The 23,744-nt window shown below is 43.7% G+C and overlaps 1 protein-coding gene across 2 annotated transcripts in view; it reads left to right on the top strand.

Moving 5' to 3' along the window:
• The window catches only part of PSME3IP1 (proteasome activator subunit 3 interacting protein 1), a 118,048-nt gene that overhangs the window by 56,769 nt on the left and 37,535 nt on the right, over window positions 1-23,744 (top strand). For both annotated transcript variants that reach the window (XM_085637602.1, XM_085637603.1), the window contains exons 4-6: window positions 6,222-6,344; window positions 19,997-20,129; window positions 21,154-21,218. In XM_085637602.1, the coding sequence (XP_085493728.1) occupies window positions 6,222-6,344; window positions 19,997-20,129; window positions 21,154-21,218 (321 nt within the window). The remainder of the gene's footprint in view (window positions 1-6,221; window positions 6,345-19,996; window positions 20,130-21,153; window positions 21,219-23,744) is intronic.

The following is a 23,744-nucleotide window of genomic DNA, read 5'->3' as shown; positions in this document are numbered from 1 at the left end:
TCCACATGGGCAGAGCAGGTTCTCTAAATATTTATTAAAACCGAGTGGGAAGCAAAGTGAATATTTTATACTCCCATCCCTGAGGCGAAAGAGCAAGCTCCTATTCCATCTTCCAATGTTTTTCTTAAGATAGTCCTGTGGCGCGTCATTTTTATTGCCTGGGAGTGTCGAAATGGAAATATATCTAATTATTGATGGTTTATAGAGCTCCGTGTATCCTCTTTCCCTTCGGAATGAATCATACAATGCCTCCCTCACAATTTTTATATTCTTGCCATCTATGTTTAAAGGATGGTAGAAAATATGTTCCAATCTCACACTAGCTAAACATTTCTTAACAGCACTAAGCCAAGGTATAAAACTGCCCCTATCACATTTAAGGCAGTCGTTAATTATTTCCTGAGTTAAAATTGCTGCTGGGTTTCGCCAAATCTATATCCAAAACAATGCTGGCCGAGATTTGATAAAATCCTCGACATAATACAAATTTAATTCTTTGTGGCATATGTAAGTGGGTGAAGAAGAAATTTGGGCCCCTAGCACCTTTCTACAGAATCTATTTTCTTCAGTTTGGATACCACTGAAGTTTGTGTACCCCCACACCTCGGCACCATAAGTTGAAGTTGGTCGACATTGTGATTTATAGATCTGTAATAAAGGTATCACTACCTCGGCCCGCTTTGGCTGTCGTAAACTAATAATTGAATTAACTGCTTTCCCGAGTTTGTTTCTACCATGAGCCACGTGTGCTGACCATGATCCGGAGTCTGAAAAAACTAAACCCAGGTACGGAAAAGTGCCAGTGCTTTTTAGAACATTATCTCCTGACACTATGTGATTAATACGATGTTTTTTAGGCCCACAAGACATGATGTATGATTTTTTTAAATTAGTGCACAAGTCCAAATCTGCCATAAAAGAAACAAAACCCATGATTAAAACGCGGAGTGCTTTGGGTGTGCGGCCCATCAGGACCGCATCATCCGCATATAAGAGTACGGGGAGTGATTTACCATTAATTTTCGGTACATCGCATGTTGATTTAGACAGGGATTTATTTAATATATTTATATAAAGGATAAAAAAGTAGGGGGGCCAAGACACAACCTTGTCTGACCCCCCTTCCAATTGAAATATCCCCGGAGACCTCTCCTTCATTATTTATCCTTACCCGAGCTTTGAGGTCTCTGTTCAAATGTGCCAAAAAGTGAACAAGTGACTTATCCAACCCGTAATTTAATAAAATCTCCCATAATCGTGATCGGTTAACAAAATCAAAGGCTGAAGATAAGTCCATAAAACCCAGATACAAAGGGACTTTTTTGGCGATAGTGTATTTGCCTAATATAAGATTTAAATTCAGACACTGTTCTACAGTTCCCACATTACTTCTGAATCCCAACTGACAAGAGTTTAAAATTTGATTATCCTCTGCCCAATTCCTAATTTTTATTAAAAATCACTCTGCCCAAAATCTTCAGTGTGTTATCTATTAAAGATATAGGACGGTAGCAACTAGGATTGGATCTATCGTCCTTCTTGAAGATGGGCACGATGATACTTGTTGACCAGGTTTTCGGAATTGTGGTGTTGGACAGATTATTAAAAAAATTACAAAGTAAAGGGGACCAGAAATCGGGTTCGGATTTAATAAGGTCGATTGATAACCCATCAGGGCCTGGGGCTTTGTTCCCTGCGCTTTGATTTATGGCATCTTCAACTTCAGTTATAGATATAACAACCTTATTAGCTAGATAGTGAGAGTCCATAGTTATTGCTGGAGCTGTATATATTCTTGCAAAATGCTCCTCCCAAGACTTACTAGGCATGTTACAATTTATGGGGGTTATATTAGATCCCATAGTTCTCATAGCTTTCACCTCACCCCAAAACCCAGTTACATCTTTAATTGCAGCAGTACATGCAAGGGAGTCCCACCTCTCCTTCAATATCTCCTCAGTACGTAATTTAGTTGCCTTTTTATATCGTCCTCTCAGGGTTTTAACCAGGGTCATATCCCTGGGTTTTTCGGCTAATGCCTCACGAAGATCACGGTTTGCTCGTGAACAGATGCCATTAAACCATCTGGGGTTCTTGCTTATTTTCCTGACAGGTTTAGAGATTTCCTGTTTAATGCCGTCACATAACCCAGTAAAGGCCTGAATAATCTCTGTATCAGGGCATCCACTAGACAAACAAGTCTTCAGAAGTAAGGGATAGGATTTTATAATTTGTGCAAGTAGGGCCTTATTATCTATGCCCTTCCAGATTACTTTAAGTTTGTCAGTGGATGCCACCAGATTCTTTGCCCCTATTTCTTTTCATTTAATAAATTTATTGACAAAAGTAATAGTTGTCAGAATTGGGTTGTGGTCACTATAGCTAGTGCATAAAACTTCAGCCTTAACTAGACAGTTCTCAAGGGATGAGGATATAAAGACATAATCAATGGTCGATGAACAGCCACGACCTCTAAAGGTGGGCAAAGGAACTTTATCAGACATACGACCAACTTTCTCCATGACATTAGTTAGATCCCTGGTCGATAGATTATTATACAATTCTTCCCCTCTTTTACACGGAATTAACGGGACAGGTATAACTAAGGCATTGTCCATTCTTTTGTGCAAATGCGCATTAAAATCACCTCCCACACAAATTCCATCCAATTTACCAAACTTTTTTTCTTCTAACATATTATCAATAAAATCAAATAAGATAATAAAATTCCTATTGGGCAGTGATCTAAAATCATTGTTATAAAAATTTATGAAACATATCGTAATCCCATTCGAATAGAGTGTGGCCTGAAAGTGACTATCATTTGTTTCCAAGGGTTTAGTATTACTTACTGCAGTGATCTTTATCCATGTGGATAACCCCCCACTAGGTCGACCGGCTTCAGGGCTAAGAACAGTACTATTATAACAAACAAAACCCTCAAGAAACGAACTACTAGTACTCCATGTCTCCTGAAACATCAAAACTGCTAACCATGTTGGTCCACTCTACTATGTTCATTTTGGATTTTAGGCCAGCAATATTCCAACTCAATATTTTTAGGTGTTGATCGGTAGACATGGGTTCACTAGTAACAGGGCAGAAAGGCAACAGCTCTACCGGGCACACCGTTTGAAAGTTCCCGATAGAGCTGGGTCTGATCATGACCTGATTGCCCATATGTATATCCCGAGATTGTGCTACAGTGTTCGAGGGTTCGCTCGGTAGTCAGTCCTGTCCCTCTAAATCAGACAGGGCGGCGAACCGGTTATGTACAGGCTATATCGAAGTGTTTGAGTAGTGGGTTCTTTGAGGTGGTCTATAAAAAAAGCCGAGTGGTAATGAAGTTATGGCCATTGGGGTACTAAAGTAGTTAGTGTTACATTTTAATATACCCTTCACCAAAGAAGGATGTCTAAAATCCACAACTATACAATCACCCATAGTATTTTTAGTTGAAGGTCCTACCCATCCCACCCGTCGCACCATCAGGATTTTGTTAACAGTCTCCATACCCATCCCCTTAAACTTGAATAGCCAATCAATACACTTATTCTTGAGTTGATCCCAAGACTCACTTTGGTCTTCATGCAGGTGATGGAACTCCAACTAAAACTAGAACATAAGGACATGCTTCTGGCGGCAAATTAAGTACAGTATCGGCATGTTTTTTTGCCCGAGTAGCAAGAATAGGCTCATTATTTGGGTATGACATAAATTTTATGGGTGCTGCCACAGGTGGGGTAGGAAGAACTGCTATTGGTGATGAAGTGTGACAAGAAGGTTTAGTTGCCAGAGGTGCGTTTGGCAATGGCAATGTACTAACCGAAGTGCTAAGCATGGGGTTACAGGGCAAACTCTTCTTGTTACCATTACACTTTTCACATATGTCTACGCCAGGTGTAGTACAATTACCGCTTCCCCCTGCAGTGCCTTTGTTAATTGTCTCCATATCTTTCAATAGTCGTTCACCCCTACTTTGATCAATAATGATGGTCCCTTTTCTTTTAGTATCTTCTTTCTTCACCAGGCTTTCCAGTCTATCCAAACGTTTAAAAATGTAATTAAACTGTTTAGCCATTAGACTTTTCAAATGCTTAAATAGTGTCAATTAGATTCTCATTTGTCCTTCCTTGTGTGCCATTTACAAATATTGGCTCAGTTTGTGTGCACATAGAATTAGGTTCTGCTGTAGTTATAGTCAGATCAACAATACTATTCTGTAAGTCGTCTGTTTGTGTGCTCATACTAGCCGATATCCCGCTTACTATGGTTTTTCCTCGTAACCACATGCTCTGAGGGGTTGGTTGGGTTTTATTAATGCGAGGGGGTTGTTTTCTCTTACTAATAGGCGTCTGGGTGTTACCTTTCTTCCTTTTCCCCCCGCAATCTTTACATTTTGGGCCGAGTTAGTGGTGCTAGGGTTAGCTTCAGTAACTTGCTGGGAGTCTGCAGTATCAACAGTATCGACAGTATCAATGAGGTTCTTATCGATCAGCAAGGCCACAGATGGATTATCATGAAAGGTGGGATTAACAATTGTTATACTTGGCGATAACGGCACAGGGACTATAAGGTCATCGTTCTCGAGGCCACCAGGCATATGTAGGGACGATACTGTTTGGCCCAGGGACAATCTCCGTTTAGTACTTTCAATTTCAGATGTAACCAACATGAAAGCATTTTCGAGCATGCTTTCAAAGGAAGACGAAATGATGGAGGAACTTCTAGAGCCCTGGGCAGATGGAATCACAGTATGTTTTCCCATGAATAACTTGTGCACTCACCTCACTACTTAGAGGAATTGCCCAGCCCAGCCTACTCCGGCCTCTGATGGGCACGGACGGGCAACACTTAACAAAACTAGGCCTTTCCCCCATGTCGAGCAATAGGCGCCTTTTAGCCTGCTCAGTTTTCTTGTTGACGATGCTAACTGCCTGTACCAAAAAGGAGTCTAAAGTTGTACCTGCTGGAGGATTGTTCAGAATACTGTCCTTTGCTGGTGCCAGTTTAAGCTTGCCCATGGTCATAATTGAAATAGGGCCGGGGAATCCTGGGACTTATGATCACTTGCAGCGGCTATCCCCAGAATGTCACAACCCCCTGGAGACTGTCGGGCAATCAGGTCTCCCTAGTGGGAGAAGAAGCCAACTGATACAGGGCGGCAGGAAGGGTCTTGTCCCCAATAAGAATGTCAGGTCATACTAATAGTGACAAGGCTAACAGATCAGGCAAGGTACAGCAGAACCAGGAAAAACCAGCAGCACAACAACTGCAATTGTCCACATACCTCCTCCCCCTGGTCCCGTAGAGCCGCCGCTTCCACCCACACAAGCCAAGGCCGTAGCAGATTGCAGAAGATGGCAGATAGTGGGTGTCCTCAAAGCTGACGATCTAATGTTGGCCCGCTCGCTTATTGGAAATTGGTAGAATGGGCCTAGTCTGGGAGCTCAGTTGTCCGCCCAGAGCTCAATTGTCAGCCAATACCCCTGTTAGGCTTGGAGGGCCCTCCCCTACAGCTGGAAATAGTACCACAGCTGAGGAGACTGCCATGGCAGGCCCAGAGGTACGACACATCAGCCAAACGCAAGAGCAGCACCTGCAGCCACTGCTGCCCATCGCCCTGCCTTTCACCCGCCTGTCTCCACGAGCGGGCAAGGTACAGTGGTGATCGATGGGAGCAGCAACGATGCTGCAACATTGCTGCAGTCCTTGTCGAGGGCTGTCGTGGTATGGAGACCAACCTTGCACCAGATCAGGGTTGGGGGGGCTGTAAGAATGCAGCGACTCGTTTTGAAATAGGTAGCCCCAGAGCTCCGTTGGGTCCATCAGCTCAGCTCAATTCAGTCCCTACAAGCAGTGATCAGCGGCAGCAGCATTTCCCCTCATGGCTCCCTCTCCGCGCGTGGCTTGTGGGCGGGCACAAGCATTACTTCACCTCTTTTGAGAGCTGGGCTGTGTCATGCTCCCTTTGCCATGTATGTATTATTTCTATTTTCCTCAGTCTATCATTCTCAATTCTGACTCTAGCCATTCACATCTTTTTATTTTTGTTGTTCTTATCTTTATTGTCTTTATTGCATCTTGAATAAGTGCAGGAATAAATGTTTAACACTATAAAACTACAAGATGTGTGAAATGTCATACTTTGTTTACCATAATTGTACAAGGTTACAAAAATATTTGTATTGTAAATTTTTTGTTCTTCATTTTTTGTTTAGAAAATATGGTAAGAGGCTTGGATGAAGAGGAGACCAATTTCCTGGATGAGATTTCCAGAAAACAAGAACTAATTGAAAAACATAGAAGGGAAGAAGATATGAAGGAGTTAAATGAATACAGGATATCCTTTGTATTGAAATGTCAAAGTAGTGTACGTTAGATATGTGGCTCACTATTGGCCCATTTATCTCAGTTTCATCTTTTAAAAAAAAGGGGATTTCGAACAAATTGGCTCTCACATAACATAACCAAGTGTAAAAATCCATTTTGTGTGAATTTTGTTTTTTAAAATGTTTTAATACAGTTCAAGGCTATGCGTTGTAGTGGGTAGGATTTTGACTTTGGACCCACCAGACCAGATTCAGGGCACACTATTGGTTCCAATGTGGTGTTGAGTAAGTCCCCACATATTCTTTACCCTTACCTGGCAAAACTGGGAGTGCTTGGAGAAAGACCAGATATCAATATTATGCTCTGTATAAAATACTTAGCAGGCATTTTCATGGTAACGTAATGATTCTTTTTAAAGGAAATCAAAGCTTGCCCATTAACCCACAATTTGTATGCATAACTGTGGGTAACTCACTCTTCATATGCCCCAAGCAGGCTATTCCTTCTTTCCTTCCTTCCCTCCCTCAAACCCTTTTTGTTATACGCACCTCTGTTTCCTCTCTTTTCTTACCTCTGTAGGAGATTTTTTGGAAGAATCGTTTTTGCGTCTTCTAATGCTTTTATTTCTGTGTCTTCATTTGTTTAAAATATTTCTTCTTCATTGTCATGTTATGTATTTTGTAAGAAAGGTTTCAAAAACAGGCTGATGGAGACAGTAAATTGGAATTTACAAAGTGTAGGTGGTTCAAAGTTGACCTGTATTGGCCATTTCTGTCCAAGTAAAGTTTATTTATTGTTTCACCTTTCAGCCATACAATAATAAATAAAAACATTCAATAAATCCCCTAAAACAGATAAAACCGCAGTCTCGTGTCTAGCACATATAGCCTGTTGAGTGTAGAAAGGGATATCTGTTTGACCTGCCGCTTCCTATCAACATCCTAACAAAGTGCAATTGCATAACAATAGTTTAATTATAGCTAATATGATTCCACCATAAATTGCCATTTAAAAGTAATATTGTTTACAGCATTTTTACAGCATATTTCCGCCAGCAGTATGTATTCCTTGCGGTACCTGATCACTTTCTACCAGCAGCTGGCAATTCCTTCATATTGGGCCATGCTGCCCATAAATACGAGGCTATTGACTTAAAAATATGTTCATCGTCTGTCCTAATACAAAATGATAGTACCGATCCAATAGATTTGGTCTTGTACAATCTAAATAAGGGCAGAAGCCATCTTTTATGTGCTAGGTCTTATTTTGTGCAAAAAAAACAAGTCTAATAAATTAATATTCCCCCACAAACTTACAGTCACATTATTCGCTTCCCATGGTGAGCCTTGAGCATCTTACAAGATATATCCCAGTTGGCAGAATACCCAATATGAACTTGACGTATAGTGTACATTTTGGTTCAGAAATAATCAAGTCCAGGTATAGCATACTCCCTGGGCTGTCCCCACTATTGAATACTCCCCCAGTATACTTCCTAGTTTTATCATGGAACTTTTTTTCTCCCACCTGACGCATAATAACACTCCTTTATGAGCTCTCCAGTATCTCGCCTTACCTTACTCTGGTCAGTCCATAGAAACCCCAGCTGCAGCTCATTCAATGTGCTTTTCACATGAGCCAATCAAGTACTCCTACTCGGACTGCCGACTTTATCAGAGTCTTCCAGGAATTTTAGGTAGATTGTGGCTTTTGGGTTTTTTACCACTTAACACTGGTTTCATGGCTGCTACTTCAACGATTGATGAGGCTGAGCTCCGCATAAAGTGCTAGCCAGGGTCCAATCTTAACACCCTGAGAAAGTTTTTTTCAGCTATGTGCAGTAGATATAAGTTCTCGTACCTCCAAAGCTCTGCATCACAGAGTGCTGCTGCTTCTGCCTTTTGCTTATTAATTTGAAGAATGGTGCTGATGCTCTAGGCACCTGCCTTGTGCCTAAATTAAAAAAAAAAACCTGAGGTCTGGTATAAAACTGTAGTTGCCTTCAGTATGTGACTTTTTTTCCCCAATGTAATTGCTCAGTAAACTGTATCCCCAGATAATCATACTGCTTAACACACTCTGTCCTCACCATTTACCATTAACTTCCTCTTACTCCTGGGGGACGTTCTCAGCGCCATACGCTATCTTGTTGCTGTTAATTGTCAAATCCTACTTATGACAGTATTCTACAAATCTTTTTAGTAACCTATAGATTTCATTTTCTGTTTAGGCCAACAAGAGTGCGTTGCTAGCCAACAGCAGGATTGGGACCTTTCGTCCTACTATTATAGGGGCATCAATACGTTTTTCCAATAAATAATCTACAACATCATTTTAACAAAAGACAATAAAGAAGAGGGGATAATATACAGCCCTGCAATTCACCCTTTCTAGTTGGTAAAGTTTAGCTACATTCACCTCTCGGCCCTTATCTAACCCTGGCTGTGTTATTGGTGTGAAGCGCCACTATTGCTTTACAAGAGTTATGTCTACCCCTTGCTATACCAAGGATCTCCATAACTTCACCTGTTCCACAAGATCTAAAGCTGCCTTCAAGTCAGCAAAGATTAAATATAACAATGACTTTCTTTTTGTTGTATGCAAGTGATCAAGTATAGGTGTACTGCTTGGTCTAAGGTTCTAACCCTTGATCTAAAACCAGCTTGTGCCTCAGTAAACATTTCCTCTCTACCCACCCATCCCTTTATTGCCCATTTCATTTTATGGTCATTGATGTACATCAACTGAGATATGAACCATTAAAGATGCAGAACATCAAACTAGTATTTATAGTACTGATTACGGGACAAGATGAACATCACACATTTTTTCTACATTGCATTATCGACAAGTATTGAGTTTACCCTTTCTACATCCAACATCAAATATGCACCTTAGGACTAGGTATTTCAATGTGTTTTCTTGCAAAAGTACCAATCACCATGGCATGGTAAATAGCAACAAACACATGTCTAGTAGTAAGTAGATTTCATGGTGTATTTTAAACATCCATTTCCAGAACAGTCACTATAGCAAGCAAGAATACGAGACCCCACATTTGCATATGCTTAGTACATGCTGCATAAATGAGTAGTCCTGAGGATTTTTATGACAGAATACCCACTTATTGATAGTATCTCAGTTGTGGGAGGTTTGGTGGGAAGATTAAATATGCCAGTGATAGAATTTGAGATTTAAATGGTTGGCACTAATTTGATGTGATAGCAGAGAAACATTTTATGTGATTCAACTAGTAAGTACAGTGAATTTAACGTTGTTTGGGTGGAACAGCAGGGTTTTGCTTCGCAGGCGAGGAATGTGTTCATATGGATGGGAAGTAGCTGGTGTGTGTGGGCATGATGAGAGGGTGGGGTAGTGAAATATTCTTTAGATTAACTGACTCAGTTCTAAATTCCTGTGTGGAAAAGGCCAGGTTCCTGGTTGCAGTTCTAAGAAAATATTGTTAATAGGGAACCAAATCATTGTCGCAAACAGGGGTGGACGTTTTTGTGGAGGATGCTAATCAAAACCATGAGATCCCCCACACTTCTGAGTTCCCTCAATACTAAGTCCATGCTATCCCTTGGCGCCCCTCAGCTGCATAACTTGACCTCTCTATTTCAGAACAGTCCCCATTCTGAGCAAGTGAAAAGTGAAGATTACACATCTCTTACAACCCAAGTTGTACAACTTCTAGTACCCCTACACAGCATTTATTTTAGAGATGGGACGGTAATGATTAAATATGCATATTGGGTAATTGTGGTAGGATGGAGGATTTTTGTTGTTTTACCGCTTTACTTTTTACAAGTACAAGCCTGTAATGATGCCAAATGTTTCATCCCATATTCTACCTTCAGAAGAGTCTTGAAGAAGGGGGTGAGTGAGCACGTGTGGATGACGCACCTTTACAGGCGCCCCAAGGAGTGAGAAGTGAAGGGGGCGCTGAACTGAGAGTGACACCCCTCTGGCCCTGATGCATGGGCTGGATCTCAGATAAGGCAGTGAGACCCGCCTGGGGTAAGGATTGAGTGATAAAGGGACCTTGCGTACCAGAGCCTGATGGAACTAAGTACGGGGAAGTACTGAGACTCACTTCCACACCATATGACCCTATCCTGGGAGCAGCACTGGAGAGCAGAAGTGAACCTGACCAGACCTGGAAAGACTTTGCTGGCCATTTGGTCCCTCCGATTGTGGGGTGTGGAGGTGGTAGACCTTCGCCCACCGATCCCGATCACTTCAGTGCAGGAAGGGTGAAAGGACATTCCTGTGTGCCACTTGCCGGAGGGGCCCAACTGTGGGGAGTGACTAAGCACCGACCAGATATAATACTATGCCCAAAGCAGGCTAAATGGTCGCAGGGGTCCATGACCCCCAGCGTTAAGCTGGATGACTGCGCTAAGGCGGAGGGGTCACCACCTGAGGCACGCTCAGAATCCTAGTGGCCATCCTCGGCACAAAGGTGGCACTTGAACAGAAAATTGAGACTGTGGCACAGAATTTGGGCCTGCTAAGGGGGATCACCGTTAAGCTAGCAGTGAAGGTAGGGGAGGTGGAAAGTTCCATCATAGATCTTACCCTTTTAGTCAAGGGCCATGACGCACAGATCATACAGTTGCAGTCAGACATCAGACACCTGAAGGTCCATGCAGATGATGCAGAGGGCGGCGCTAGACTTAATAACATTCACATCACTGGGGTCCCGGAGCTCGCTTAGGGCCCCAGTATGGACTTGTTTGTGGAGCAGTGGCTACTTACAGAGGTGTTCGAAGGCAAGGCTCTTACCTTGTACTCCATATAGAGGGCCTACAGGGACCCGAGCAAGCCACTCTCACCTGGGTTCCCTCAAGACAATCCTATCTAGACTGCTTACAGGGACCGGGATCTTATTCTGTAGGAGGCACATGGAAGGGGTCCCTGGCAGGTTGAGGTCAATCCGGTTAATATTTTTTGGGACTATACTGCATCAGTGCAAAGGGAAACTTTCCTGAAAGTGGAAAGGCACCTGAGGAGTCTGAACTTAAAATACGCTCTCCTTTTCCCTGCAAAGCTCTGTGTTACAGCTGGAGGAGAGGCTCTCTTCTTTGTCTCCCCAGCAGAGGTATGGGATTGGCTGGAGGGCAAATGCTACCCGGCACCCGAGTTAGCTGGCCTATCCGGCAGCACGGAATGGCAAGAACGCAGATCCAGCCACTCAACCAGGAGAAGAGGCAGAAGAACCCCCCATGAAGGACCAGGCACCGATAAAGCGCTCAAGGGTAGTCCAGGAGGTGCAGGAGGGTCACCCATTGGCTAATAATAACAAGTGGGATGCCCTGGCGAGAGACTCCCCAGATTTGGGAGACAGTGACTAGGCCTCTGGTGGAGGAGAGGGGGAGATGGTGACCCCCATGACCGCAGATGAGATTGTGTGAGAGGTCGAACCGGTGGTTGAGATCCCGAGGGGTTTAATGGTTGATGCCAGTAACAATGGGTCCTGCAGTGAAGAATGACAACCCAATGGATGGGCTGAATGGCCTGGTCGTGGCGCAAGGCGTTACCGCAGTACAGCAAGAATGAGCAGGTTGCAATGTGATGTGTTGGGGAGTGGGCAACGGGTGCCTTGAGCATTGGGGGGTGAGAGGTTCTACACTCCCTGCACGAGGACACAGGGTGGGTTAGGGAGTTGGGGGGGGGGGGGGTTATTTCGGCAGGTTAGGCTGTTTGGGAAGGGTTGGTTCTTAATTTAACAGTGGCAGAAGGGGCAAAGTCTTAATTCACAGTATGCTTATGCCTAACAATAGGGCACAGGAACAGTTTAGGGATGCCTCCTGGGGGTGACCGGGGAAGGGCCCGAAAGTTCTTTCATGGAATGTCAATGGTCAGGGGAGCAGTATTAAGAGTGGAGTGGTGAAGAAATGTATCTCCAAACACGCCTCAGATGTGATACTGCTGCAGAAAACCCATCTGGCGGGGAATATACTGGGGTTTCTTCTAAAAGGGTACCTTCCGATTAGTGGATCATGCTGAATTCTTGAAAGGCTTCCAGGGAGTGGGGATACGTGTCCGGAAGACAGTCCCCTTTCACATCTTGAAAACGTGGGTGTTTCAATACTGGTGCAGGGCGATGGCCTTTCTTGGTGCCTCTCACCAGTATTGCAATCTGAAGGTCTGACACGTATGGGAAATTAGTTAGCGACTGTACCGTGTCCTTTGGGGTGACCTCAACCAGATTATGTACAGGTAGGTGGTCATGGTGATGCAATCCCGATCCCCCCCCCCCCCAATCCCCCCGAAGGCAGAGTCACACCTGGCAACATTTTTTAGGTGTATGGGGTTAGTGGACCTGTGGTTGGAACAACACCCTGACCTTAGGCAATTTTCCTATGTGGCCAATGCCCGGAAATTCCTCTCCAGGTTAGACTATCTGTTGGTCCCGGGTATCAATCCGGACATTGGAGGGAGGTGACTTATTTGCAAAGTGGAATCTCGTATCACTGTCCGATGATGGTGTCATACCAGGGGGGACTGGCACAGCAGGGGGATATGGAGATTAGATCCCTGGGAGCTCAGTGACTGGGACGCCAGGAAACAGCTGGCCGCAGAGACCACAAGAGGAAAACAAAGGCGCAGTGTCCTCAGGTGTGGTGTTATGGGAGGCCTATAAGTCCATGATTAAGTGTCATTTGATGGCCTGCAGAGTGGGCAAGAAGACGGAAAGGGAGAAAGACTGTGTCCTTGGAGAACAAATTAGTCGACCTAGAGGCGGCGTTCATTGTCAACCCAGTGCCAGAACTGGCAGCCGAGGTTGAGAAGACATGTAAAGAGTATCGAGTGTTGGCCCGCCAGGGAGCCAGAACTCATTTGTGGGCTAAACAGGGGCAACAATATAAGTTTGGAGACGAGGCAGGGAAGTTACTGGCCTAGCTGGCAAAGCAGGAGGAGGGGCAGCGGTGGTTCAGGGGACTAATGTGCAAGGATGGGTCCTTGGTGGAGACCGCAGAGGCCATCGCTTGAGTGATGGTGGCCCACACGAGTTAGGTGTACAGTTCACAGCTCCCCGGGTGTAGGAAGCTGGCTCTTTCTATAGTGGACCAAAATGAGGCACACTGTGTAAAGAGTCCAGGCAAACCCCAATTGGTTTACATAGGCACAAATGATAACCCGGATGCTCTCTCTTTTGTGGTAGTGTGGGTGGGCAGTTAGGCCTATTAGAGGGCAGTGCTCAGCATTTGGCAATAAATGAGACACACTAAATAATAAATCCAAGTCCAATTTTGAAAAATAACTCCTATTTTTATGTTAATGTTGATACCAAGAACGTTATTATCAAGTAAGTACTTTTTAAATATGAATTTTAACAGGTAAGTACATGTTTCACTTAAAATGCATCTTTACGCAGCAAATGCTTCCCTATGGGAGGAAAGGCATATGTTACATATAGTTATTTGCGATCGGTTTCTAGGGGTCTTCTTCAGGAGGGTAGGGTGGTGAAGGGCCAAGGTCCATAGCACCACCAGCAGTTACTCAGTACCTGCCCTGGGGCGTCTGGGTGCAGTGGTACTGGTCGGGTTGGTAGCTGTGTGCGCTACGCTGGTAGAAAGAAGGGGGGGGGGGGTCACCTAGAAACAGGTTGCAATGGGGACTTGGAGACAAGTCTGGGAGCTCCCAGCAGGGGGCTCTGGTCACAAGGGGACAAGGGGCATAGCTAGTTCATCGGTACCCGGGCTGAGGTGCTTGGGTGCAGAGTGGAAAGGTCTGCTGACCTCGGTGCATCCGAGGGCCTTGCGCTCGCCAGGTGAGGGTGCAAAATCAGGACAGCAGGGTGTCTCTGGAATTGGGCCGGTGTGGTGCTGACGTCTATCGATGGCTGCTTTATCTCAGAGTCTGGACTCTCACGGTCTGGTCTTGCTGCAAGGGATCCAGTACCCCAGGTATTGGTCTTATGTGGCTCCTATTGGTTTTGGTGTCCTGTCACTTGGTGGGGGACAGATGATCTGATCTTCAGGTGCCCAGGTACCTCTTCCTGGGGGGTGGGGGGGTGCAGCAGCTGGCTGGCTCATGAGCAGCAACTCAGTGAACCGAAATTAGCTTCTTGGTGCCTGCGGAGCAGGGGAGTAGCTCCTCTACTCCAAGGGAGATTGCTGGCAGTTTGTGAAGGGCTGGCAGTCTCCCGAGGTTCTTGGAAGCTGGTCCACTACAGGACGAGTCACTGGTCACAATTGTCGAGACTTGGTGCAGGTTGGCAGGGTTTTGTGCCAAAACTCCACAGCAATCTTCAGTTCTCACTTTGTCTTACGACTCTTGTGTCCTCTTCTTGATCCGTCAAATCAAATTTCCTTGTGTCAGGCGTGCCACCTAAGTACTCAATTTAGGGGCGATACTAGGAGTGACAGGTATTAGCCAATGACCACTTCCTGTGGGAAATGGGCATAATCCTGACCCAGAGAGCCTAATTCTGCCAAAACGAAGATGGTGGATTTCTAAAAGTCGTGTCCACATCAGGATGCCCACCTTGGGGTTGGAACTAGCCTGAGGGGTGGGGGGGGGGGTGCCTCCTGACTAGTTCATGTTCCCACCTGTCCTGGTGCCAAATAGGCCTGGGGCAGGGTGTGGCATTTCCCCTGTCTGGGGAAGCCGTGGGTCGCATATCAAAGGTGGCAGATACCTTTGAAGCCTCCAGCCTTGATAAGCTGATCACTTAGCCATCCTAATTGGAGGAGGTAACAACACCTCCGGTGAGAGCAGGCATTGTTTCTGCCCACAGAGAGTGCGGGCTCCCACCGGCAGGGGTCATAAACCTGTCTGTGATGGCAGGCTGGTCTACACCAGACAGTACACGAGTAGTCAGTAGATTTTCAGGGGGCACCTCTACAGTGCCCTCTAGGTGCTTGTATTGATAAATCCATCACTGGAATCAGTGTGGGTTTATTAATATGAGATGTTTGATACCAAACATCTATAGTTTCAGTGAAGTCATCATGTAGCTGGAGAATTCGTAAACACCAGTGTCCAGCACATGTTCTTAAAATGGCGTCCATGTTTACTTGTAATATCCAAGAATCAACTTGGATATCATAGGGGCATATCTGCTGAAGCAGAGATGTCCACACATGTTGTATAGTAAACCCAGTCTTAGGACTGTAAGGTCTGCTGTAGGGGTGACTTACCTATGCTGCATGCAGTGTCTACCAGCATCGCACACAGGAGGTGTGCCATGCTGTGTCTTCAATTTTCACTGCTCCTTGGCACAGATCCTGCAATGGCAGTTTGCATGTTGGTGCTGAGGGGTTCCGTAGGGTGTCACAATACATGCTGCAGCCCTTAGGGATCCTCTTGAGCCTCTTTGCCCTAAATACCAGGGGTACCACTTACTAGGGACTTACAAGGGGTGCTAAAGGTATTGCCAATTGGTGAAACAGTTGTACTGTTTTATGGAAAGAGATTTGGCACTGGGGACCTGGATAGCTGGATCCCAGTGCACTTCTGTGAAAATTGCATCAGATACCAGGCAAAAAGTGGAAGTGACCATGTCAAAAAGAGGCACTTTCCTACACAAGGGATATGGATGGTTTGTTGGCATTTGTCCGAGACCTCCCGGTGCTTACGGGGAGGATTGTGCAGCCCTAGTCATGGAAATCTCAGACTCCGAGATCGCTGAGACCCTTACTTGTATGAAGAAGGGCCAGGCCTCCGGCTCAAATGGCTTCTCCACTGAGTTTTCTCAGGGCGCAAGTGATGCCCTAGTTGGGGTAACTATACAAAGGTGCTAAAACTGAGGGATCATTCCACGAAGACCTGCGGCACGCACTGGTAGTTCCCATTTATAAGGAAGGGAAACCGAAGGAGGACTGCATGTCCTATCACCCGGTATCCCTGATCATTGTAGAGAGGAAGGTTTTTGTGAAGGTGCTAACGGATCGGCTTCAACGGGTAGTGGACACCTTGGTGTAGGCAGACAGGCTAGTTGGGCAGCTTTTAAACTGCCCAAGTTGATACGGCCATGCCCCAGACCTTCCTTTTTTCGAAATCGGCAGCAATGAAAGTATCCATCACATATAGAAAATAACATAGCGGATAAGTGAGCAGAAGCTTATTTTAAATGCAGCAAAAGGTTCCATAGTTTTAAACCTTGCTCCCTATTTTTTTTAAACAAATGTTATATTATTGTACATATAGAATTGCACAGGTATTTCCAAATCATGTATTGCCTTAACATACGTACTTGGTGAAGAACAAGAATTTAAACCTAGCTCCCCATGGTCAATTATTCCTTATAAATATATCTTTAAAATTTTTACTTTATTGAAACGATCTCTCAAAACAGAGGACACCTGCGAAGTAGACATTTTCTGTCTTATGATTACATTCTGGTCTTAAAAAATCTGCTTGGGATGCATCTTTTGTCACCCCTAAGGCACACCTTAGTAGTTCAGAAGGTAGTGTGCCTGGTATTAAAAAGAAAGATGGGTCTGATTGAAACTTTACATGTCCTGACAGTGAAAACTTGAATTTGTCGTCTTCACTGTATCAAGATTGGTAATCCCATGGCGAACATGGAATTACACCAGCCACTCCGCTAATTCCTAACTCCCATTTAGGACCACCACAGATATTACTACTAGGTATAAAATTAATTGTCACAATAAACCTGACTCATTGCTATAATTGGATTTAAAGTAACTTTTCATAGAAATTCACCACCTTGTTGCCTAAACCTGTCTTAACCTTACCTGTCTATCTGCAGCCGATTGTCACCTGAGTCACCAGGCTGTTCCCCTGTGTAAGGATTAACTCCATACCTGGCGGTCTTGTTTCTCCTTAGAGGTCAATTGCTCTTATTAAGAGCAATTGATGGCTAATGAGTCCTCCCATCCCACAAATGTGAATAGGGCATAAAAGAGGCATCCCATACACACAAATCACTCCTTCTGTCTTCTTTGCAGTCCAGAAGGACTGACCTACTGTCCCTGGACCCAGCAAAGAAATGCTTAACCAAAGTCTGGGCTGCACCTGCAGCAACCGAGGGAGCTGCAACGAGGACTGTGCCTTCTGTGCCAACTCATGGAAAAGAGCTCCACTTGTGCCATGACTGAAAAAGTGACCTCCAATCCCCTCAAAAGCTGTTCTTAACTTTATTTTTCAATGTCTTTTCTGAGTTTGTTTTTTATGATTGAATTTTCCCACTTGGTCGACAACAACAGTTTATGTTTTAATCCAGCAGGGCAGGAATTACTGAAGGGGAGCAGTTCCAGAGGAGTTCAGAGTGTAGGAGATCATGGTGCTTGGTATATGCACACATGGTTTTTCACATATTCTAGACCCAAATATGTGATTTACTCATAAGTGAAGTCTTATTGTGGTTCAGATGACGTGATCAAATAAAGCCATGGGATGGGAGGTACTGCTCGTTTTAGAATCTGTGAGATGAGGTTGTGTCCGGCTTCACAGATGGGACACCAACATTGTCCATATTTTCATCCCCTCCTCAATATATTAATTGGCTGTGGCATTAACCCAGCTGTTTAGGTTCTGAAGGAACACATGCTGCTTAGAGATAGTCAGCCTATAGGGGTCCAGGCCAAGGCACTGGTATTTTATCAAAGTGACTCAGTAGTGGCCATCTCCATTAAAAAGCTCTGCTGTCCCCTCTCCGAACCTTTGAAAGAATTAGAAATAAACAAACAAAATCGATCTTGCAGATGAGGGAGTTGTTATTGTCCCTTTTTCTGGTATCTTTGTTTTCTCAGTCGTGTAGGGTTTCTGTAGTAAGTGAAAAAGTGAAAGAGGTAGAAATAAAAATGCATCTGAGTCGAGTGGAGCTACTCCTACTTTTGCAGTTGGTAGTTGGCAGGATTACAAGGGAGCAACCGCATTAAAGAGCTGAAGTGCAGCATTTTCCCATTTCTCTGCATCCTGACAAGCTCTCCATCATGCTCTTCAGTTCACCAAACATGAGCTTTATGGTAAGAATAAAATCAGTCTGCAGCACAGAATACTATTTAAACTGCCCACAGTGCTGCACTCCAGCTAGTAGTGGGCCAACATGCAGTGCTTGGAATTCTACAATAGTGGCTCTATGAGAGTATATATCATTTTTCATGGATAGTGTAGAGCAGTGGTTCTTAACCTTTTGAGAGCTGTGGACCCCCATTGGATCATTACTGGAATCCAGGGACCCCCCCCCCCCTGAGTCATTAATGTAAGCTGGGGATCACCACCCTTAGCAATTGATTATGATTTGAACCTCGAAACAATGCACAAAAATACAAAACCATGCATACACCAAACAAATGACCAAATATTGTAAGATTTAGTTTAATTCACAATAAAATTTTGAAAAATGTTTTCAAAATTTCTATTTTTTTCTTTATTTGTATATACTTTATTAATTTACAGTTATTAATTTGAATACTATTTAATTCTGTAAAACATCTGCAGACCCCCTGAAGAAGCCTCACGAACCCCCCGGCTCCCCGAAACACAGGTTAAAAACCACTCTGTAGAGTATAGCTGTGGAATTAGTCCAAGTCTGGCCATGCTTCAAGAGGGTTACAGGCAGTGCAGAAAGCTGTCATAAATAGATGATCTGCTTACCATTTGCATTCTTTCAATAGTTGTTGTATGCAGAAGGACACAATTGGATACATGATGTACTGGCTAGAAAGACTGCACATGTTTTAGCTTGCTTTGCACCACTAAAGCCTGTGGGGTTGCAATAAACTATATGCTTGGAGATTTTAATTGGTGATGAACCATAGGCAAATTCCTTCTGTTGCAAAAAAAAAGACAGCAAATGATGTGCAAAGGAGATTCAAATGCAAGCATAATCAAAATATAACAAGCGTAAATAAAGTGAATCAGATAGGTGGGAATGTCCTAAATATTAAACTCGAGCTGCATCTTGAGTTCGTATTAATAAGCTTTCGGTGATAAGAAGGTTACAGCACAGTGTCCATATAGGTGTTGTTTTCTTGGCCAGTCATCTACACTTCGTTTGGCACATTAGTCATTGGTCATACCACCTCATCGCAGGTGCAATAATTGACTGTTTTCAACAACTTGGCTAGAGAACATAAATAAGTACCATTTAACATGGATACTATTTCTGTATTGGTTCAAGTTTGGTTCCTTGGACCATTTTCAATCTTTGACCAGTCCCGAGACAATACATCCACAATTTTTTGTGCAAATTGTATTTTGTAAACGAGTCATCTTTGCAGAGTTGATAACATGTGCGCGGTTGATTCTGATGGTGTGTAACTTAATTTTCTGAAGCTGCTTCTATGGTTTGCAGTCTGGTACAAATGTGAAAACATGTACTGCTATATGAAGCTGCCAAACCTTTGAGAAAACATTGGTGTTCTAGCTTAATAGTAAAATATAAATAACAATCTGCACTTGCATTGAGCCCACAATATAGAATACCAATGTATTGTTAATGCAAGTAGATCCATACTTCCCTATGAATGTTTACCTTGACAATAAGTTGGTAGTCAATATTTTTGAGTCTGTATATGTGCAGGTCTTCATTGTTGACCCTGATTATTGTGAAATACAACCACAATCATTATGTAAAAATTGTATGTGTTATTATTACTTTGATGTTAGGTTGTTAAGTCTAGTTGAACTGTGGCTTTTGTATACCATATTGCGTGTTATCCTTAACTATTGTTCCACAGTGCTGTTGCAAAAGCCGGTGAAAATGTAGATTCAAAGAAGGAAGTAGAGAAGAAACCATCTGTAAAAGTAGCTGAAAACAAGAACAAATTTTCTCAAGCTAAGCTTCTTGCTGGAGCAGTCAAGCACAAAAAGTTTGTTTGTTTCTTTACCATACGTTTGCATCTTTAAGCTTCTGATTGTGGAGTACTGCTGCTAGTAGAGAGCAGAGTAAGTCTATTGGAACAGCAGAAGCAGGTTCCAATGGATTCCTCTTTTACACACCTCTTTTACTATTGCAAACCGAAGCAGCTATTCTCTTTGGGAACTTTACCATGATTTGTATGCTCATCCTATAATTTAAGCAAATATTTCTGTCTTGAATGCCTAGCATGTCATGTTAAAAGACAAAAAAAATACCAGTCGAGCTCTTGTTCCTTGCCTACTGTTTGAAATTCAGTGTAACCTTGGACAGGGCTACAAAATGCTCCCTGGAACATGTTATGATTTGAGAAATTGTACAGTGGAACAAGAACATCAGCATCCATATTCTTTTTAGGTATTTGATTAAATAGATGTAGTCATTATGGAGGTGACATAAGGAATATCTGATAGTGTGAACATTTGGCATTGATGCATTTTGGCTGTGGATCAATTTAAATGCCCTTTACCAATGCATAGGGGAAACAATTGGAACTGCATTGAGGGTATTGACACCAGAAATCCGGTAGGCCCAAGCTTATATATCCTATGATTCAAGGTTTCATACCAGCTAAAGACTGTTAGTAGCATCATAGAAAATCTTCTTAGCAATGGGTGGTTTTCAGTGAAGTAGCCCCATGTGCTGCAGACAATTTCTCAAAGAATAATTGACTGTTTGACAAAATAGCTGTGTTAAACAGCAAATCTTTAAAAACATTTGTTTCTTTTTTTTAAAGCATATGGCCTTTGAATGGTGATCACCTTATTGCTAGACAATGAACGAGGGTTACTATGTCATTAAGTGAAAACTACTGCCTAGTATAGCCTCTGCCTGTTTGTGCTTACCAATCAACACATATTGGCACTCCTTATCCATGATCCCCAGTTCAGGTCTTAGAAAATGAGTACATGTAAGATATTTTAGTTTTGTACTTTTTCAACTCTAAAATCTAATTTTCTTGCTTGTTTCTTTTATAGTACAGAGAACTCAAGTAGTTCAAAGAAGCTAAGGTTAGACCACGAACACGATCAAACGCAAAAAGGTACGCAGACAATCTAATCAATGAAAATGGATTATCTCTGCCCCCAAGAGTTTCTTATTTCTGACAGTTAAATTGACATACTTCACACGTGTAAAATCAGCAACTTTACATGCACACTTTTAATCCTTTTTTTTTCAACAAAATATTATTGTTTCCTTCTGCATGTACTTGTGCATTCAGATTGTGAACTCTTTAGCGCTGCACTGTGGTTGTCTTTAGTTGTGCAGAGCATTCATTGTTGGTAGTACCCCTCAATTCATTTACAGTCCTGAGCAAAACACAATGGAGCATTTTGCGATTCATGATTTCAGGCTGCTAGCATTCAAATATTGACTCCTTTTTTAGACTCACTTAAACCTGAGCTAAATTGTCCTGCATGTGCATCTTCTGAGTATTTCCTTGAATACCTTTTTTTAGAACCATGGCTTCAGTAACCAATAAATACAGACCATGTTAAAATGTTGCCATATTCTTGATATCTTCCCTTATTCATCTGTTGCGATGATGACCCTCAAAGAGAGCTAGCGATGACATGCTATCGACATTTATACATATTAACTAAACGTCTAAAAATTTGATTATTTAGTAACCTTTCTAAGCAGATGACCAACTAGTGTTGCTCTTATGCACATGTTTTTTCCTGTCTCGCCTGGTACACCATGTCAATTTCGACATACTGTAAATCATTCTTTTTCACATATTCGTCTTTGTTAATAAACTTTGTGATATATTTCTATTGCTGCTAATAACTTATGTCTCTCTGAAAAGCATCGTATTTATGTTAAGATTTTTTTTCTAACTACTTACGAGCTAGTTTGATCAGTTTTTGGTTCCTTAAACCTCTAATTACTACTCCAAAAATAATATTTCCAAGAGAACCATTTTCCTTTCTATCTATATAAGCATTGCCCAGCTTTCCTTTTGCATTATCTTTAGTTGTCTTTGTTTCTCTTATGATAAAGTAATAGTCCAGAAAACAAATATTTGTAGCATGTGTTTGCCATAGATAATTATTCTTAGCATTATCCTTCCATCTAGTGTTGGGCTCGGAAAATTACACGCTGTTTTTCTTAGAAGAAGTCTTCAAGTCACGAGGTATAGTGACTCCTCCGGTGTGTATTGCGCATGTACCTCAACTCCTCTGTTAGATTGTTTTTTTCCGCCATCAGGACGCCAACATGGCAGCGCCCCTTGTTTTTCTCTCCAACAACACCGTTATTGAACATTTCCAAGCGCTGGCTCAGCCTTTCAAAACTTCTTTGCCTCCATGCTAATGTCCACAAGGGATGGGATAGCACGGCTTTCAGTTTTTGCCTCAAGTGCCACATGAATAAATCCCATAAAGACCAACACGAAGTGTGCAATCTCTGTTTATCACAGGAACACAAGGAGACTTCCTGCGAGGTGTGTGCTTGGCGTTCCGGATAAAGAAAACACTTTGGGAGCGAAGGAAGCATCATTTGGCCCACACCACCATGCAGCGACGCACAGAAGACGCACCAGACATCTTTGGGGAGAAGACACCAGTCCCCGAACAGGAACTGGAGGACACAGAGGCACAGGCAGCGCCTCCATATGTACCAAAACTGCTGGCTAGCAGTAGGGTTAGCATGGACTCTGACCCCGATTCCAGGCAAGAGCATGTGAGTACCTCGGCGAAAGCTGCCCAGCCCGCTGCCAAACCACCCAAACTGGCTCTCGGAGCCCCACTGCTCTCGGGACATGGTGGTCTCCAACAGCAGGCACACAAAGATAAATCCACTCTGCTTGGAAAGTCTCCAGCTAGCGACTGAAAATATAAGGCCTGAACCTGAACAAGCATGTGGCCCTGCAATTAAGACTGACCATTGTCAAAGAGGTGTCAGTAAGTTACTTTCCTTGGCTTGGAGGAGCAGACCGGGTGTCACTGAGGGACGAGGGTTTGTTTTACTGCCAAATCTGATATCGGGACTGCGAGGACCAGCGGACCTTGCGCAGCGAACATTGCCTGCAGCTGGGGGCCTCTTCCCGATCCCTCCCATCTACGGAATATAACGCCTCGCGGCCCTCGCTTCGCGGGTGCTGCTCGTAAGCTTGGACATTTTCTTTGTACTTGCAGTTACTTTCCCTGGCTTGGAGGAGCAGACCGGGTGTCACTGAGGGACGAGGGTTTGTTTTATTGCCAAATCTGATATCGGGACTGCGAGGACCAGCGGACCTTGCGCAGCGAACATTGCCTGCAGCTGGGGGCCTCTTACCGATCCCTCCCATCTACGAAATATAACGCCTCACGGCCCCCGCTTCGCGGGAGCCGGTCGTAAGCTTGGACATTTTCTTTGTACTTGCAGTTACTTTCCCTGGCTTGGAGGAGCAGACCGGGTGTCACTGAGGGCCGAGGGTTTGTTGTACTGCCAAATCTGATATCGGGACTGCGAGGACCAGCGGACCTTGCGCAGCGAACATTGCCTGCAGCTGGGGGCCTCTTCCCGATCCCTCCCCCATTACTATTTGAGACACGCCCACCTACGCGAGAGCGGGACGCGAGCG

This window comes from Triturus cristatus, chromosome 12 (assembly GCF_964204655.1).
Source record: "Triturus cristatus chromosome 12, aTriCri1.1, whole genome shotgun sequence".
Taxonomy (NCBI): Eukaryota; Metazoa; Chordata; class Amphibia; order Caudata; family Salamandridae; genus Triturus; species Triturus cristatus.
The sequence above is the reverse complement of the archived record's forward strand: the minus strand, read 5'-3'. Positions and strand labels throughout refer to the sequence as shown.